At 41.5% G+C, this 18,113-nt stretch overlaps 1 protein-coding gene across 17 annotated transcripts in view; it reads left to right on the forward strand.

The window, feature by feature from the left end:
* hspg2 (heparan sulfate proteoglycan 2) overlaps positions 1-18,113 on the forward strand; it is a 93,976-nt gene that overhangs the window by 46,209 nt on the left and 29,654 nt on the right. For 9 of the 17 annotated variants that reach the window (XM_026154414.1, XM_026154420.1, XM_026154416.1 and 6 more), the window contains 34 exons: positions 53-210; positions 334-474; positions 611-774; positions 849-1,028; positions 1,222-1,418; positions 1,727-1,874; positions 2,367-2,494; positions 2,722-2,808; positions 3,036-3,094; positions 3,346-3,413; positions 3,577-3,717; positions 3,891-4,064; positions 4,962-5,141; positions 5,231-5,349; positions 5,453-5,564; positions 6,213-6,326; positions 6,507-6,634; positions 6,750-6,836; positions 11,279-11,346; positions 11,476-11,537; positions 11,646-11,786; positions 12,582-12,773; positions 13,120-13,158; positions 13,651-13,755; positions 14,263-14,541; positions 14,643-14,696; positions 15,340-15,423; positions 16,158-16,250; positions 16,337-16,426; positions 16,716-16,946; positions 17,037-17,150; positions 17,244-17,371; positions 17,784-17,870; positions 18,040-18,098. In XM_026154414.1, coding sequence (XP_026010199.1) covers positions 53-210; positions 334-474; positions 611-774; positions 849-1,028; positions 1,222-1,418; positions 1,727-1,874; positions 2,367-2,494; positions 2,722-2,808; positions 3,036-3,094; positions 3,346-3,413; positions 3,577-3,717; positions 3,891-4,064; positions 4,962-5,141; positions 5,231-5,349; positions 5,453-5,564; positions 6,213-6,326; positions 6,507-6,634; positions 6,750-6,836; positions 11,279-11,346; positions 11,476-11,537; positions 11,646-11,786; positions 12,582-12,773; positions 13,120-13,158; positions 13,651-13,755; positions 14,263-14,541; positions 14,643-14,696; positions 15,340-15,423; positions 16,158-16,250; positions 16,337-16,426; positions 16,716-16,946; positions 17,037-17,150; positions 17,244-17,371; positions 17,784-17,870; positions 18,040-18,098 — 4,211 coding nt within the window. The remainder of the gene's footprint in view (positions 1-52; positions 211-333; positions 475-610; positions 775-848; positions 1,029-1,221; positions 1,419-1,726; positions 1,875-2,366; positions 2,495-2,721; positions 2,809-3,035; positions 3,095-3,345; positions 3,414-3,576; positions 3,718-3,890; positions 4,065-4,961; positions 5,142-5,230; positions 5,350-5,452; positions 5,565-6,212; positions 6,327-6,506; positions 6,635-6,749; positions 6,837-11,278; positions 11,347-11,475; positions 11,538-11,645; positions 11,787-12,581; positions 12,774-13,119; positions 13,159-13,650; positions 13,756-14,262; positions 14,542-14,642; positions 14,697-15,339; positions 15,424-16,157; positions 16,251-16,336; positions 16,427-16,715; positions 16,947-17,036; positions 17,151-17,243; positions 17,372-17,783; positions 17,871-18,039; positions 18,099-18,113) is intronic. The other 8 variants (XM_026154426.1, XM_026154430.1, XM_026154429.1 and 5 more) reach the window with 6 other exon arrangements.

The raw sequence follows: 18,113 nt of genomic DNA on the forward strand, positions 1-18,113 counted from the left end.
AAAGGAAAGCTTTTTATCTTATTCCAATGGTGTTTTATTTCTCTATTCTCAGGATTACCGTGACCAGTGATAATGGCCGTGGGACCCTCATTATTCGTGATGTGAAGGAGTCAGATCAGGGGGCGTACACATGCGAGGCCATTAATGCTAAAGGCTTGGTGTTTGGCATCCCAGATGGAGTGTTAACTCTTATTTCAAATCCAAACCAAGGTACGGACACATCCCTTGGGCCCAGCGTCAACGTGACTACAGTTTTAACAACAAACATTAAGTTATGTACCTTGGAAACTGTAGGATAACTGTAGATAAGTTATATCCACTTGTTCTTTCCAGGCAACTGTCCTGATGGTCACTTTAGCGTGAATGGCCGCTGTTTGTCCTGCTTCTGCGGTGGAATCTCTAAAAATTGCAAGAGCACTGGACGTTATCGCAACCATATCAGTCTGCGGTTCACAGAGGAGGAAAACTTCAAAGGCAAAAAAAGCTTTTAATCCATATGCGTATGGTTTAAGCTGACAGAACAGATAAACTGTCAGCTGAAATACCTTTCAAACTTTTATTCCTAACATTAAGAGCTAACATAAAATAAATCTGAACTTGTCAATTCCAGGAGTGAACGTTACCTACCCATCGAGGCCTGGTACTCCTCCTCTTTCCTCCACTCAGCTCCTTATTAACCCGGAGATGGAAGAGTTCCAGCTTGTCGACCTCTCACGTCGTTTCCTTAACCTCGACTCCTTCTGGACCTTGCCTCGCCAGTTCCTGGGCAATAAAGTAAGGAGAAAATAATTCACAAGTCTCATTTTAATTGACACGCTTATTCGTGTTAATCATTCCATTTGTTTTAGATCGATTCCTATGGAGGATCATTGAAGTTTAAGGTGCGGTACACACTAGCACGCGGATTGTCCGAGTCTGTGGAGAAGCCAGATGTGACGCTGGTTGGAAATGGGCGCAGGCTTGTGTACCGCAGAGGCAATGGCACCCCTCCCAATGTGGTCAACCAAAAGGAGATCAGATTCACTGAAGTAAGGGCTCTGGTTCATATTCTGCACAATCCTGTGGTAACTTTGTAATGATGTAATGATTATATGTGTTTTTGAAAATGTAGAAAGATTTTATAGGTCATGACGGAGTAATAATCTAATAATGATCAAAAGTAAGATGAATTAAGCACTTCCACATGCATTATGTTAGTTAACCTAATTGTTACATTTTTAGGACAACTGGCAGCACTCCAGTGGTCGTTCTGTGACCCGAGATGAGCTGATGATGACCTTGGCCAACCTGGAAAGCATCAGCATCCGCACCAACTATGATAACCACATGGTCAGTGTGGCACTCAGTGACATTGTCATGGATACCACGACTGTGGAGTTCAGCGTTTTGGGTCATGCTAAGGACGTTGAAGAATGCAGGTGCGTTAAGTGAGAAGGAGGAAACGCCCAGTCTGTTGGGTTTCTCCAGTGTGTACACATGTAGTGTAAAGAGCACAATACAGTAATAAATGGATTATTTCATCACAAGGGCTAATTTTATATTTATACTTTGGTGATTATTTATAATAGTTTCATCTCAGTCTCCTTTGTGTCTAATGCAACAAGAACAACAAAAAGTCTGTTTTTCAGTCAGCTGTTTTCTATTTACCGCAAAGTGTTGTAATTTGCCTCATCATAGTTTCATTATGAAAGCAATGCTTGATCATTTGTATTTTAATCTTTCCCAGATGTCCTCCTGGATACACAGGCCTGTCTTGTGAGATGTGCTCTGCTGGTTTCGAGCGTGTTCCTGGTGGCTTGTATCTGGGAACCTGTGCTGGTTGTAATTGTAATGGACATGCTACTGCCTGTGATCCAATCAGCGGACAATGTCTGGTAAAAAACCCCAAAACAAAAAAAAAATGAGTCAGACAATTGTGTCTGCATTAGAGGATGATTTGTTTAGCCCAGGTTAAAAAACAAAAGCAGGACAAAATAGGTTGTTTAGTCCTTTTTAAAGGCTTATAGAGCCTCACTACCAGCACATATGCAAGTAACACCTTTTGATTCAAACAGGAAAATAGTCAGAAGTTGGTTTCATGGTGGATGCATAATGGAGCAAAAAGGCTAAGAAACAGTTCCAGCATATTATTCACTGCAAAACCCAAACTTGCTAGTTATGATATAAAAAACACCCCACATTTCCCCATGATTCCAGTCTTGCATGCATGCTTGGGTCCAGGTTTATTGGTAGAGTCATTAACAATGGTATCACTCTTCTCATTGAATTCTCAACAATAGAAAAACCCGAAATATTCTCGAAAATGTTAAATATACTTTGAGTGACATCTGTGTGAGTGAATTGACTGTGTGTTCTCCTAACCACAGAGCTGCCAGCACAACACAGAGGGCCCTCAGTGTGACAAGTGTCGTTCTGGCTACTTTGGCGACCCAAGCCGAGGCCGCCCTGATGACTGCAAGCCCTGCCCTTGCCCGTACACTGAGACATCACGACGGTAAGGTCACAGACAAATGCTCAAACACATCTACAGTACAATATGGAAGACTAATGCATGCGGAAACAGTCTTCAAACAAGGTTTCATTGGTAAATAAACTGAGCTTTCTCACTACTCAAACTGAGCTCATTCAGATACGAGAATACTGTTTTATGCATTTCACATGCTACTCATTAAACTGCAGCTCCTAGATTTTGATTCATTATTCTTTCTGCGGACCTTGTAGGTTCTCTGACACCTGCTTCCTGAACATTGACCAACAGCCAACATGTGACGCATGCAGGCCCGGCTATACAGGAAGACGCTGTGAAAAGTGAGGAAACGTATATCATTACCTGTACCTTATCGCTGAGCGTAATTAAGAACCTGTACGGATATGAATTAAGCTGTACGACTCACTTGGGGCTGTTTGCGACAATGACTGTTGTATTGTATGGTGCAATATTATACAGGTGGTTTCTCAAATATGCCAAATGTATTTAAAATTAAAATTAACTACACTTTGATATCTACTATATCTCTGTCTGTTTTTTTTTTCAGGTGTGCTCCTGGTTATCAGGGTAACCCTCTTCTGCCTAATGGAAAATGTGTCCCTGTCTGTGAGTACACTTACATTAAAGAAATCCAAATACCTTTACATTATTGTTTGGCTTGTTGAACTAGTCAGTTATCCAGCCATATGATCACAAGAAGATCTAAATCTTGTGCAATGATTCCCATCAGTTTTTCCCTCCTGGGGTTACAGTAGATTGTAGTGTGTGGTCATGGCTTAGGTGTGCAGGGTGGCTGGAACCCTCCCAGGTGGACTTTCTTCTCCATATGTGATCTTTCCACTGCTCTGTCCCTGCAGCAAACCCATCTACCAAGTGTGATGAGAGAGGAATTGTCAGCTCCAGCAGCGGGCCATGCAGCTGTAAGGTATGGCTGCAGTATGGTAAACATTTAAATCGTCAGTTGTTATAAATCTGCAAGGCTGAGTTTTTCTGCTGCCATTTTTTATCAAAGGATTGAAGGGCTTGACAGGCACATGGGCCACATATGTGACTGTGTTTGTTTATTTGCTTCTTTGCCTACGTTGCAGAACAATGTGGCAGGCGCTCTGTGTGACGAGTGCAAGCCTGGGTTCTTCCACCTATCAGGGTCCAACGCTGAAGGCTGTCTACAGTGTTTCTGTATGGGCGTCACCAAACAGTGTTCCAGCTCCACTTGGAATAGAGAACAGGTGGGCTGCCAAGCTCTGAATGGAAAAAGAAGGAGCACATATATTTGGCACCATGATGTCACTCAGTGTTTGCTCACTAATGCTGTATCAGCAAATCTTTTCAGGTTCTAGATTGTTTCTAGTTATAAGCAATGTGCAAACGCTTCAGTCAGACTTGTTTCTGCATCTCTCAGGTGCGGGGCGGCGTAAACGGGCAACTCTTCTCCCTCTCCAATAGTGCCAACACTAATACTATCACTGAAGGCATCTCACAAAGGGGCTCCTCTGAAGTTGTCTACCGTTTCTTCTCGAGTCTCCCTAATGACATCTACTACTGGGTCCTGCCTGAGAACTTCAGGGGAGATAAGGTGAGGAAAACTAACAAAACAACAACCAAGTGAGTAGCAGGCAGGGAACAAGGAAAAAATCATGCATGTTTAAGGTGATTTCTGTTTTCTGATTTCTATGTTGTCAAGTAAGAAGGCTGCCTTTATCCATGCATTGAGGCTCTTTTGGACCTTCGAGTCAAAGCCAGTCAAGGATGTCTTGTGACTCCCCTCACAGTATCGGAGGGGTTAAATACCTTTCCACTATTCAGTTTGTTGAAATGCTCACCTTTTCAAAGCAGATGGCCATACTTCACTAATCTGTTTCTGCTGGGAGTTTCTTTCTGTTTAAAACTGATGATGTCTCTCGGCTGTCTCCAAACACTTGCTCAAAGGAAATTTGTGCTTCTCTCTGTATTGTCCATCCATCCATTCGCTTCCGCTTATCCTTTTCAGGGTCGCGGGGGGCGCTGGAGCCTATCCCAGCTGTCATAGGGCGAGAGGCGGGGTACACCCTGGACAGGTCGCCAGTCTGTCACAGGGCCAACACACAGGGACAGACAACCATTTGCACTCACATTCATTCACACATTCACACCTAGTGACAATTTGGATTATCCAATTAACCTATCCCCACAAGCTGCATGTCTTTGGACGGTGGGAGGAAGCCGGAGTACCCGGAGAGAACCCACGCGAACACGGGGAGAACATGCAAACTCCACACAGAAAGACCCCGGCCTGATGTTGGAATTTGAACTCAGGACCTTCTTGCTGTGCGGCAACGGTGCTAACCACCGTGCCACCGTGCTGCCTCTGTATTGTAATGTCTTGATATTACTATGTAAAGTGCTCTTAGATGACCTATGTTATGATTTGGCACTACACGAATAAAACTAATTTGATTCGAATGAGCATTTGTTTTCAACATGTTGCTACCAGGTGACAGCTTATGGCGGAGAGCTTCGCTACACAGTGAGCTTTGAACCATTTCAGCGCTCTCTTGTGATTGATGGTCAGCCAGATGTGGTTCTCCAAGGCAATGGAATCTTCCTGGAACACTACGCTCAAACCAGACCGCTCCCACGTCTCCCACAAATTGTCACTGTGACCTTCCGAGAGGTGTGTTTCAGTGTTTTTTGGGAGTTTAGCTAAACCTAAATCCTCATCAACATTTCACTTTCGCTTAATTGTTTTTCTCTGGCTGACAGTCTGAATGGCGTCGTGCTGACGGACAGCCGTGTACTCGTGAGCACCTACTGATGGCGCTGGCAGACGTTGCTGTCTTCATGATCAGAGCCAGCTATGCCGACAATTTGGCTGAGAGCAGGTATGCTGGGAGGTTCCTCAAAGAGTGTGGAAAAGTTTCACAAATCACATATTAATCCGAGAGGATCACACTGCTTCACATGTCTTTTTTATGCGTGATTTAGTGTCTCAGATATCCAGATGGACATTGCTGTTCCTCACTCAACTGGGTATGAACGTGCTCTGGAGGTGGAAGAGTGCGCCTGCCCTCAAGGATACAGAGGACCATCTTGCCAGGTACACATGAGGAGAGTAGTCTAGATTATTCTAGATGAGATGACAAAAACTTAATAGCTGCAACTAATGATTATTGATTTATGATTCTATTCATTGTTATTAGTTGTACAGAAAGAGGCATTTTTGCTTTGGAGTTTTAAAGTAATGGAAAATGAAAAAAATCTGCACTAATGTCTCTTTATAAATAAATCAATAATTATTTATACATGTAGTTTTGCACAGGAAATATTTTCCCTCAAGTGAACTACAGCTGCCAGTTAAATCAGTTTAATGTATCAAAGCAAGAATAACAGGATGTTAAACATTGATGGTTGTTCATCTGAGGCTAGCTTAGCTTCAAGCTTCTGTAGTCTGTTCTATGTGAAACTGCAAACTCCATCTTCTGATAATTCAAACTGCTGTTTTGAATTGGTACGAGCAACTTTGCAACCTTCGATTTTACTGAAGTTATTCTGACAAAGGAAAGAAAGCAAAGGCACCACAGATGTGTCTAAGCTTGCTAGAAATAAAGTCTCTTAATTTTTTCCATAATACTGCTTGGCGATAATTGCAGTCTGTCTCGCTCCGGCAGTGGAACAAAGACATTTTCCTGTTTGTCATCACTTGTCTCTCACCTGAGGTGCTTTTCCATTTTTTTCCATTCTGCAGGAATGTGACGAAGGGTATACGCGGACTACCTCTGGGCTTTACCTGGGCACATGTGGGAGGTGTGATTGTAACGGTCACGCCAGCAGCTGTGACCCGGAGACCGGCAGGTGTCTGGTAGGTTCTGTGCTACTCTTCCCCTCTCTGTAGCCTTTGTCAGTGCTGAGCCGTCTTTGATCTCTGACACGGAATGTGCAAATTATTTCTTGGCAAATCCCAACATGTGGCTACCTAAGTGCCATATCTTCAACTGTTCCATGGATCACACCCCTTTTTTATGTGTTTCCTGACCTAAAGCAATGTCTCCATAACACTGCTGGCTCAAGATGTGAGCGCTGTCAAAATGGTTTCTATGGAGACCCTGTCACGGGTGGTGCTCAGGCCTGTAAGCCCTGCTCCTGCCCTGGAATCTCTTCTAATAACCAGTAAGTTTATGTCAGAAATCATTTTCAGTTTACTTTTTTTGTTCTTTTTCATGCTAAAGTAAACTGTGTGCAGGGCAGGATCATTCTCAATCGTCATCTCTGTTTTTTCAAACAGATTCTCCACGACCTGCTATCTGGATTCTGACGGCCAGCCGACCTGTGACAACTGTCCTCTTGGATTCACTGGCCGACGCTGTGAAAGGTACGTTGCTCCTCTTCTATTTCTCATCTCTCTATTTTTCTCTTTGTCTTCCTCTCAGGGTTGTCTAAGCACTGCTCAGTGTTTGGGGTTACCTGGCTGGCCGGCAGAAAGGTTTCCAGGGGCTGGCAGTAGCACAGACTGATTTCATTCACAGGAGAGGGATATAAGCATGTCTGTGGTTCAAATTTCCCTTTTTTTCATGGTTTTTGTAGCTGAAGTATATCAAAGGAGGGATGGGATCTCTAATATATCTTTAAGGTTTTGTACTGTGTCCTCACAGAGCTGCTGGTGGTTCTCAGTGTTGTATTGTGGGTGTTTTGATTTGCAGATTGTGAAGTTATTTCTGCTGCTACTAGTAGTTTTCTTCGTCCCACATGCGACACAGACCACTAAGGTTATTTCTCCTGTGGCACAATGCTGTGTCTTTGTTGTTGGCTAAGTTCCCTTCGTTGGTAACGAGGATGCCATCAGTCAGATTAGATTTTTTTTTTTTTTATAGAAAAGAAATATGCTGAAGGAGAACTAACAGTTTGGAAATAGACTTTTTTCCCTCTGTATATCTTACTTTTGCTTTCTTCTCCTTTTACATTATCTCCAGAAGCCTTTTTCAAAGGTTGCCTTCTGCTTCACCTTTTTGCTTGGCTGATAGAAACACATTGTAGGTGCTGGCTAATGTGATTTCTGCACAGATCAGTTGTTTTGGTCATAAATGTAGATGTGGCATTTATGTGGACTGTCTGGCTAATGAATCTTTGCCACCCCAATGGCAAAGATGAAAAGGTGACTTGGGTACACAGCGCATCTTGTCATTTACTATGATATGAAGTCCCTGCCTGTATCCCTGCCTGATTTTGCTATTTTGATATTAAGAGAAGAGATGCCATCTGCAGACAGTTGTGGGGACCCATTCCTGGAGAAGCACACAGAGGGCTCCCTGCCTATGGGATGTGGATCTGAAACAATATTCAATTTCAACTGGGATAAAGAATTAGAACTAAACGGCAGTGGAGATGATGACAGTGAAAATCCTAGGCCTGTTACTACTATTATCCCTACTAGGGCTTTATTGTCTACTGCATCACAGCATCACAGAACTCAATCAACAAAAATAATTGGGGTGGGCGTTGTTTCAGTCACCCCCAAAAAGTTAGTGTCCAGACTCCCACCACGCTTCACTCCAAGCCCAGAGCGCAGACAGTCAAGCTTCCAGCAACTTCTCCGGCTTCACCTGAACTCCTTTAACCGACGACTGACCATGCTGGAAAGCAACACGCTTGATATGAAGGACAGCATTCATAGTATGGAGAAACAGCAGAGTCTTCTCAGCTCCCAGCTGAAAGACGTTATCAGTCTGCAGACAGCCTCAGAGAAGAACAAGAAAGTTAGCGAGCTGGAAAAGAGCTACACAGAAATGGAGGCTCGTCTGAGCAGACTAGAGGGGCGGTTAGAGATCCTAATAGATGGTTTCACAGCCCTGGCTCAGGAGATGAACAAGATGAAACGTACAAGACACATTTCCCGTTCACTCCAAGAAAAAAGGGTTCTGCCTTCACTCACAACTGTCATTGCGGTCCCATTGCACTCAACACCTCAGCCTCAGGTCAGAGTTATACCTACTAAAATGTCTCTCACTAGTAAAGCCACTGTTCCCAAAAGCATACCGACTCCAGGTCTCCTCTCAAACAAACACAAATCTGCTCCTAAGACAGATAGAAAAGTCCAATCAGTGAAAAACACAACAAACCTCCAATCAGTCAATAGGTCATTCAAAAATCAGTCTTCAGCAAGATCAACAGTCAGGTTGAAGACCAGCCAAAGTAAACCTAACACTAACTCAGAGTCTACACCTCAAACTGTAGTGAAGCCTCAAACAAAAAAGCCGGAGGGCAGGAGGGCTGCTGTGACACCAAAACATAATTCACAGCCAAGGCAAACAAAACTAAAGGAAGTTAAAGAAGAGGCAACAATCACAAAATTTCAAGTGGACCCACCACCTCACAACTCAAAGCCTGCTAAAATCCCTCAGCTGCAAAAACAGTCTGATCGGGCCAATAAAAAGGATCCAGCTCTACTTAACATAAACAATGGCCGTAAAAAGACAGTGATAGCAGATGCAACAAAGAAGGCTCCGGAGAGTGTGAAAACTTCAGAAGATGATTCAAAGAAATTGCCAAAGCCTCACAAAGGTAGCTCTAACCCAGATAAGAAAAAGACTGAGCACAAGTTTGCTCATAAGTTGCCCTCTCACAAAATGAAAAATTCAACCAAGGTCACAGTGACAGCCACAAAGACTGTTAAGGCTACTACAGCCAAGAAACCTAAAACAACAGTAAGAAGGACAACTCTTGCTCAAATCAACGCTACCTCTCCAAAGAAGAAGTCGAACATAACGATAAAAAGGACATCAAGTCCCACTAAATCCAAGGCTGTTGCTAGGAAGAAAAACACTAAAAAACACCAACATAAAAAGAAAAAATATTTTGAATCTGGAGTTTTGGACCTGCTGAGGCTTCTAAATGGAGATTCTAAATCTGCTAAGCAGAGCAGGAATCAAGAAGGTTCTCTACATATTGTCTTGGGAAAGCTGGCCATTCCCATCAAAATTATCCCTGATGACTAGAAAATATGTTGTTGTTGTATAATTTTTTTTCAGTTATTTTTTTTTTATTTCTCTGATCTTGGTCCTATTTATATATACTACAATCATATCAATGGAATATAATGAAGGCACAAATATTACAGTACTTACAGTATTTTACAGTGACTTTTAATTTATTAAAGGTATACTATGCGTTTACAGTATAGACTAATACAAAAGTGTTTGGGGGGGATGTTTTCCTCTGCAGAAACCCAACCATTTTTTGTCATTTCTTCTCTCCCCTCTTATTCTGCTGTGTTTGCTACATTTCTAAGCTGCAACTTTTATCCCAAACCAAAAACAAATTGCAGGTTAGTCACAGTGGATATCTTTAAAAATGTTCTGTCCTCTGCTCTCTGTGTGTGTTTGACGGCTGAGCTGTGCTGCTCACACAGAGCAGAGACCACAGGGGACAGCTTGAAGCAAAATTCCTCTCCCTCTTACTTGTCGAGTCATAAAGAGGGGCCGATTTTAAAGGGACAATGCTTTGTTTTTGCTTTGTTCTTTTTGGTTTTTTTGCAAACAGTAACCAACAAGTCCTGCATTTGATACCTTTAGTGTATTATTCCTTTAGTCTTTAATGCAGATGCTTACATATTTTTAAGTGTATTATGTGGCAAAGTACTGTCAGAACTATTGCACACAATTCCGCTATGAAGAGATTGCTTAGCATGTGAACCTTTCATATGTGTACTTTGTTCACTTCATTATGGGCATGCTACCTCAAATTTGACCCCTAAATGTTCCTCTGCAGTCCAAGGCTTTGGACATAAAAAAAAAGAATCCAAGGGCAAAATTTTAATATTGTCATGTAAAAAAATGAGTGTTGCTTTCTGCTTTTGGAGATTGTGCTTTGCGTTTTATATTTTTATAATTTCCATATGATGTTCTTTCAGTATGACAATTTCGATGTACTGTATGTTGATTTTTGTTATTATGATGTCTGTAAAACAAGATTAAGTTAACTCCTTTTGGAAAGTTCTTGAAGTCCCAGTAGACAGTTTGAATAGTGTTTCTGAAAACAAGTTTATAGCATGGAAGTCTGCTTTCTTGGCTGTTGACCTATGGACCTGCCAGAGGATAGGTGAGGTAAGACTGACAGCAGTCGTCCCTGCACAAATCGGGTTTGGATGAGCTGGGTGACAGTGCCAATGTATGCTTGAGCTGATGGTGCTTTGCTTTTCTTTGTCGCACTATCAAAAATGATCACTTTCTTCTGCCTTAGCATCTTCTCTTTTATCTATTCCTAGTAGCTACTATTCCTACCTCTGCTTTCTTTGTTGTCACATGAGTTTAGATTAATAATTGTTTTCATCTTGATCATTTTTTTCTGGTTTTCTATAAATTGTAGTGTTTCTGTTCATTTGAAAAAGAGATTTCTCATTTTCAGCTGTACAACACTCCTGTGAGAGATGGGATCAACATCTGAGACATGTTGAAAGTTTTATCAGAGGCTGTGCTTCATCCATCTCCAGTGCAGGCAGTGTTTAAAACCTGTTAGTATACAGCGGAAAAGCTGGGTGATTTGGTTCATGTTGATGTAATGCTAGCTGTCTGTGTAGATGCGTATACTTGCTGAATGGAGTAACAGAATGGTACATGTGTTTCTTGTCTGAGTCACTCAGTCCTTTGTTTCTTGCTGAGGTCAGTTTTGGGTCAAGAAGATGCCTTAAAGGACATTATTCATCAAATTTATCTCTTCTAGCAGGCTTCCCAGCTTCCTGCCCCATTGTTCTTCAGGTTAATACTTTTTGCATCCTTCTTGACTGGAAATATTTACTTTAACTATCTATTTTTATTTCAGATGTGCTCCAGGATACACTGGTAATCCAATGCTTGGACAGAGCTGTAAAGTTGGCAATGGACGTGATGGTAAATTCAGTATTTTGATCTAGAAAAATAACAAATCTGTGCCTTATTTTTATAAGGAAAATACAAGTTGCAAAGATACTATTCAATACAGAACTTACTGTAATCTTCTACCTTTCTGCCGTGTGACAGAGTGCTATAACTGTGACCAAAGAGGGCATGAAAGCTGCAATAGTGGTGTGTGCAACTGCAAGGTGATCAGACACCGTCACTTCATGTTTGCATTAATTCCTTAGGTATTTTCACCTTCTGAATATTATAGCATGGGCTGCTTGTATCTTTTTCCTCTGATGCTGGTGTAGATGAACGTTGAAGGCCAGTATTGCTCCACCTGTAAGACTGGGGCCTTCCATCTGAGCCAAGAAAACAAAGATGGCTGCCTGTCCTGCTTCTGTATGGGTGTCACTCAGCAGTGCTCCAGCTCAACCTACTACAGAGATCTGGTAAGACTTTAAATAATAGTAAAAATACAAAAACAGATAGGGTCAAGGCCCAGCAAAGACTCCAATATGGCCTACTGGGCAGCGTTAGAAAATGTGATGGAGGGCATAAATCTTGGACTTTTAACTGTATTATCATAAGTTTTACAGTGTTTCCTGCTGATAAAGACCTCCGTTGTAGTCATTCATACTACACCAAAGTAATTAAGTAACAAATAAACAATTGAGTGACAGAAAGGTTCCTGTTTTTTTTCATTATTGCAACTTCCCCCATTTTGCTTTCTTCATTGGTACCTTTTTTAATGTATCTTTTGTAGTGGGTCTCTATTAAACCCTGCACTTTCATTATTCATGTGCAAGAAGACCTTCAAGTCTCATGCAGTCTGTATCAAGCCTGTTAGTCTGCTTCTCCCTTCCTTTTAGCAAAGTTTTTTTTTCTGATTTTCTGCCTCTTGGAAATGAAAGATTTCAGCACATGGTGGAAGGGTGTTCTGTGCTCACAGCCAGAATATGAGAATATGACATCACCATATTAGGGGTATCAACTTTCGCTGATCTGAAAGTGTAAAAATGTGTTTGAAGTGGAGCGTTTAAAACCGTCTGAACTCTGAGCATTTGGATCAAAGAGATTACTTATCTGTGGGAATGTTTAATAGGAGCGTCTTTTATCACTTTAAAACTTTGCGATTAAAAAATGAGGAAATGCAAAATATTTTTCTTTTAAGCACCTTATTTATTAATGTTTTTTAAGTGGTACTGCATTATTTAGTGGCTTGTATACTTAAATTTGCTTTGTAGGTGTCCTCAGTCTTTTCTCCAGGGAACTTCCAGGGATTCGCTCTGGTCAACCGTCAGCGCACCAGTCGCATTTCCACTGGTTTCACTGTAGAGATTTCCAATGAAGGCACTCAGCTGTCCTACAGTAACTTTGACTACCTGGGACAGGAGCCTCACTACTGGCAGCTTCCAGGAGTTTACCAGGGTGATAAGGTCAGTATTAAAAAGAATATACCACAGATACAACAGTTAAAACACCCCCATGCTGCATATAAACATGCTCAGCAGCACACATCAGAAACAACTAGACCATCCTACTCAACTATTTTCTCCCTTTTGCTGCTTTTTCTTACTTCAAGCTTCAGCCAGTCCTTTTAGAGTGAACTTGTTTATCAATCTTTGCGTGATTTCTTTTCCTTCATTCCTGCAGTGGTTTCATCTTTTAAATCTGAACAGCATTTATATTGGCAAAATAATTTGTATAGATTTGATGGCCCCAGTGACGACTCACATACTGTAGCTTGTTCTTTGTGTTTGTCTCCCTCTCCACGCTCTATAGAAAAATTCTCATTTTGCTCGTGTGAAACGAAAAGATCAGGTATAAAGTTGTTGTATGTTGTGATTGCTATTAGATCATATAAAATCTGGTGATTTTTTTCTGAAGTGCAGTGTTATCTGGCATGTTTCAAGTAACTGTACTGCATTTGAAATACGCTGGTTGATGTACAATAATAATAATTATCATGTTATGCATATATCGTGAATATGCACTGAAAAGTTCTGTGATCATTTATCTATACTGGCACAGTTATTTATTAGATGCATGCCATTTTTACAGCTGTGCATGCATTTTGCAGCTGAAGGTGGCAAACAAAGGCCCCTTAGAGTTACCCACTTTTATCAAAGTCCATATTCCACATCGCTTTCTGCTTCACATGATATAAGCCTTGTGGATTGATCATTAATGGTCCATTAAAGAGCTTCATAAACTTTAACTTTTACTGGAATAACACTGCCATAACACTTGCAAATACCATCAGCTCAGTGGTGAGCAAAGTGATCAAAGAGCTTACTTTATCCACATCAATAGAGTGATTCATATTTGCCAGAGGAGCAGCTAAGGAAGGATGCTTCCATCTGGAACCTAATGGCCACTCAACGTAAAGACACCCACAGAACCAAAAGAGCTAGTCAGGTATTTGGTGTGACCTGCACTGTAGATCGGAGAATGTAAAACTCGTTTGTCTAACAAGAATAAGTGATGCACAGTGTTTTTGTGGACATCTATAGAAGTAACAACATCATCTTGGTTATTAGATGTAGCAGCATGAACACTTGGGTTTGATGAAGTGGGACTGAGCAGAAGCACATCGTCAGATATGAGCGTGTGTGCATGTGAGTGAGTTATAGAGAACTCTGGCATGAATAGCAAAATCTTAGTTTCTTACGTGAAAGAACTTTTTAAGTGTTTTGTTGGTGTGACTACATTGTTTGAATGGAAATAATAGAATGAGCCTATCATGGGCAGCATCTACAGTAACTATATAAAAACTGATTGCATGTATAACCTGGTGTTTCTAAATAAACTTTGTCACTTTTATTGATGGTCAAGCAAGGTTTCCATGGTAGGTCCCCCTTCTCTTGGAGTGGGTATATATCAGGTTACCTATTACCTGTCTCTGGTACACCACTTTCCCCTCAGGGTGCTGTCAGAGAGCTGGATGATGAAGTCTGGGCACTTCTCTCTAATTTCTCCAATGGGCAAGCTGGTTCTCCTCCATTTTTTCCCTCCTATAAATCCTCCTCCTTTCCTCCGTACTCTTCTCCCTATACTTCCCGAGTCTCGACTTCCTCTTCGTCTTCCTCTCATTCTCGCTGGTCTTTGCGTAACCCGAGTCCCCCACCCTCCCCATCTGGTATCGCTTCAGTTAGACCAACTCGACCCCAACCTTACTCCCCAGGACATGCTCCTCATCTCCAGGTACACTCTGTCAGAGATTGCAAGAGGTTTCGTTTATTTTTCGCAACCCTTATGTTGATGTCTTGCATTTCTTTTTGGGGCCTGGTTCTCCCGTGAATCAGCAGAGCAAGAACACAGTGAGCAAGACTTATAGTACGACTGGTGGGACCAGCAAGGTAGATAGTGGAATGACTGAGTGACTAACTTCATGTACATTATAATCTTAAACCTTTAAAGTTAATTAACAACTTTCTTTTTTTATTTGTTGAGGGTTGTTTTTTTCCAGATATTTAAAATAAAACTTAATTATAATTTGCGACATTAATGCTGAATATAATGCATGTAGTTCATAAACACTAGAGAATGGGTAGTTGACTTAATTCTAGTGATTAATTGGAATGGAGGTATTTTTTGTTGTTAAGCAAATCACTCCCACTCATTGCTGTCACAGTGTGCACTGTAATTCTCCACTTAACACTGGTTTTTATAATGGCCTGTCATTATGCTGTTGTCTGGTTTAGATCCCCATCTAATTGAGGCACTTGTTAAGCTGTCATTGCCGTATTACTGACTGTGCAAGTTGCTGTTTTAGTTGTCAGGCAAGGCACAGTGCAAGTGCTCTGCTGTTATCGATTGGCAGCAATGAAACTCCTACGTGAAAACATCTACTTCAAAGTGTTTAGTTACATGTTATGTTTGTCCCCGATACTTCCCAGGCATACTTTCTGGAATTCTTGCTTGCTTGCTTGTGATTTCATCTTGCTGCTTAACTCTCGCTCGCTTCCTGTGGCTTATTCTCCTTCCTCCTTTGCCTCTCAGTACTTTCTGGTCTACAAAGGTTTCAACTTGCACCAGGATGGTCTGCTCTACTGGCAGCTTCCAGGGCAGTTCACAGGGGATAAGGTAATTGTGAAAACGTGGCTCGCTCCTGGTCATCCCCTTAGAGGTCACATAAAATATTGCACTCCTATTATCCTCAAGCATTCCTACATACCTGTCCACAAAACCTATGCCCATAGTTTTCCAGTTGTCCCCCACCCTTTCCCTTCAGTGTAGCTTCTTGATTTCCTGTCCTACATTCCTCCTATGTATTAAAATGTGAGGGCTTTTTGCCATGTTATGATTGGAGTTTTAACTGCTTGGCTTTTTGTAAAGTGAGATGTAATGCAAAGGTCAGAGATCATGTTATTCGATTTTCTCTTAATTAAGTGATGAAGTGATGAAAACATGCGTGGCAGTATACGTCTCACATGAGACAAAAGCAGCAGATGCAGCAATGTCATGACTTTCATTCTTTGCTATGGCCTCCGGCTTCAAAAGCATACATAAAGCAAGTTGATGGTATCTTTCTTTGTTAATGGCCTTGGAAAAAATAACCTTCACAATCACAGAAGCCATTAGACATCCTTCCCATGGATAAAATTCAGGGAATGCACTTTTACATGTATTTACAACTCTGCAAAATGTAAAGATGCTCACATGTTGGAAAAAAATCAGTTTACACCTTTATATCCTCCTATCAAAGGACTTGTTGTCAGTAAAAACTCACTTTCAGAAGCCACCAATGTGTTTCACATTTCTCTTTTATCTTGAGAACTGCAGCACTCATTAACCTGACATTAAATTTCACGCTTTAGGTGGGGTCCTATGGTGGAAAACTTAAATATACCATTTCCTATGTGGCTGGTCCGAGAGGAACGCTCCTTGATGATGCTGACGTTCAGATTATTGTGAGTATCTCTGGGAAGTTTGCTGTTTTCTACCATTGTTATATGCATTAGGAGGATTTGCTCACCTGCTTGTGTTTTTCCTTCAGGGTAATGACATCACCTTGGTAGCCCGTCAGCCTTGGCAGCGGAGGCAACAGGGCAGAGAGATGAATACATTTGAGATCGTCTTCAGAGAGGTGAGTGGTTCATAGCGTTAAGTTATTTTATAAGCCAATTTAATTACAAGTTAGATTTTTCCAATTTAAATATATTTTTAATTTTTATTATAGGCCTGTGTTATATATATATAGATAGAGATAAAAACTACAGAAAATTTTAGGCTTGTTGAAGTGAAACCATCCACGACTGAGCCTGTCCTTTGTTTTCTTATCTTCCTGAAGCTGAACATGCTAAAACTCACTTTTCTTAAAATCTATTCATAATGCACACCAATTGCTTTAGCCTATTTTTTTTCCTCCCTACTAGGAAAATTGGCGTCGACCTGATGGCATGATTGCCACTAGAGAGCACCTGATGATGGTTCTGGCTGATCTCGATGACATCCTGATTCGAGCATCCTACTCCACAGAGATGCGCTCCTCCAGCATCTCTGACATCAGCATGGAAGTTGCTGTGCCCAACTACAGCGGCTTGGCACAGGCCCTCGAGGTGGAGCAGTGCCGATGCCCACCTGGATACCAGGGACTCTCCTGCCAGGTCAATATTTTTTTCAATAAATTTCTCAGATTTTTCTTTCTTTTTCCTTTTTACCTGATTGTGCCTAAATCAAGTATGTGTCATTTTTAGGACTGTGCTCCTGGCTATACCCGCACCGGTGGTGGCTTGTACCTGGGTCACTGTGAGCTCTGTGAATGCAATGGTCACTCTGACTCCTGTCACCCGGAGACCGGCATCTGTACAGTACGAAGCACCAGATCAGCTAATGATTGGTATTTTTCTTTGAATTAAAGCTTCCTGACAAGATCTCTAAACAGAGTATTTGCCTTCTTCCAGAGCTGCCTACATAACACGCAGGGTGAGCTCTGTGAGCAGTGTGCTCCTGGTTTCTTTGGTGACCCCACTGTTGGCACTCCAGAAGACTGCCAGCCATGTGCCTGCCCTCACACTGACCCAGACAACCAGTAAGTTCTGGCACGTATATTAAGACGTTACATTCCAGCTCTATTTATAGCTCAGGACAACTGTCCAGTGCAATTAACCCTGTCTTGTAGATTTTGGAGTATTGGTGAAACATTACCCTGTTTACTACAGCCTTATATCAAATCCTGCGTATTTCATTATCCTGATGAAAGTGTCTGATTTTGCACTTACATTTCACTTTACCATAACATAATTTTGCTGTTTCATGGCAATGAAATACCAAATCTGTTGAAAATAATAATTTTGAAAAACAATTGTAAAAAGGCAAAGTCTTAAAGACTACTATAACTTCCATAAAGGACCCTAAGTCTAGTCAAAATTACAAGTAAACACCAATTACTTGTTAACTGAGTTTCTAGACCAACACTTTTACTTTGTGTGTAACTTATGCAGGTTCTCCCCTACCTGTGAGAGCCTTGGAAATGGAGGTTACCAGTGTACTGCCTGTCAGCCTGGCTACACTGGCCAGTACTGTGAACGGTAAGATAACTGCTACTCTCAGAGAGAATACCTCATGTGTTTATTTCAGAAAAACCTTAATAAGATGAAATGCATCATTTATGAAAATACACCTACTGGAATTTCTGTAAAAGTGCTTTTGCTTTCCATGGACTGTTGTGAGACGGGGTTTTTTTTCTGTGCCTGTTAGTTGTGCTCCTGGATATGTTGGAAACCCACAGGCAAGAGAGAAGTGTCGTCCAAATGATGGTAACGTTTCCATGC

The sequence above is a fragment of the Astatotilapia calliptera genome, chromosome 20 (assembly GCF_900246225.1).
Source record: "Astatotilapia calliptera chromosome 20, fAstCal1.2, whole genome shotgun sequence".
Taxonomy (NCBI): Eukaryota; Metazoa; Chordata; class Actinopteri; order Cichliformes; family Cichlidae; genus Astatotilapia; species Astatotilapia calliptera.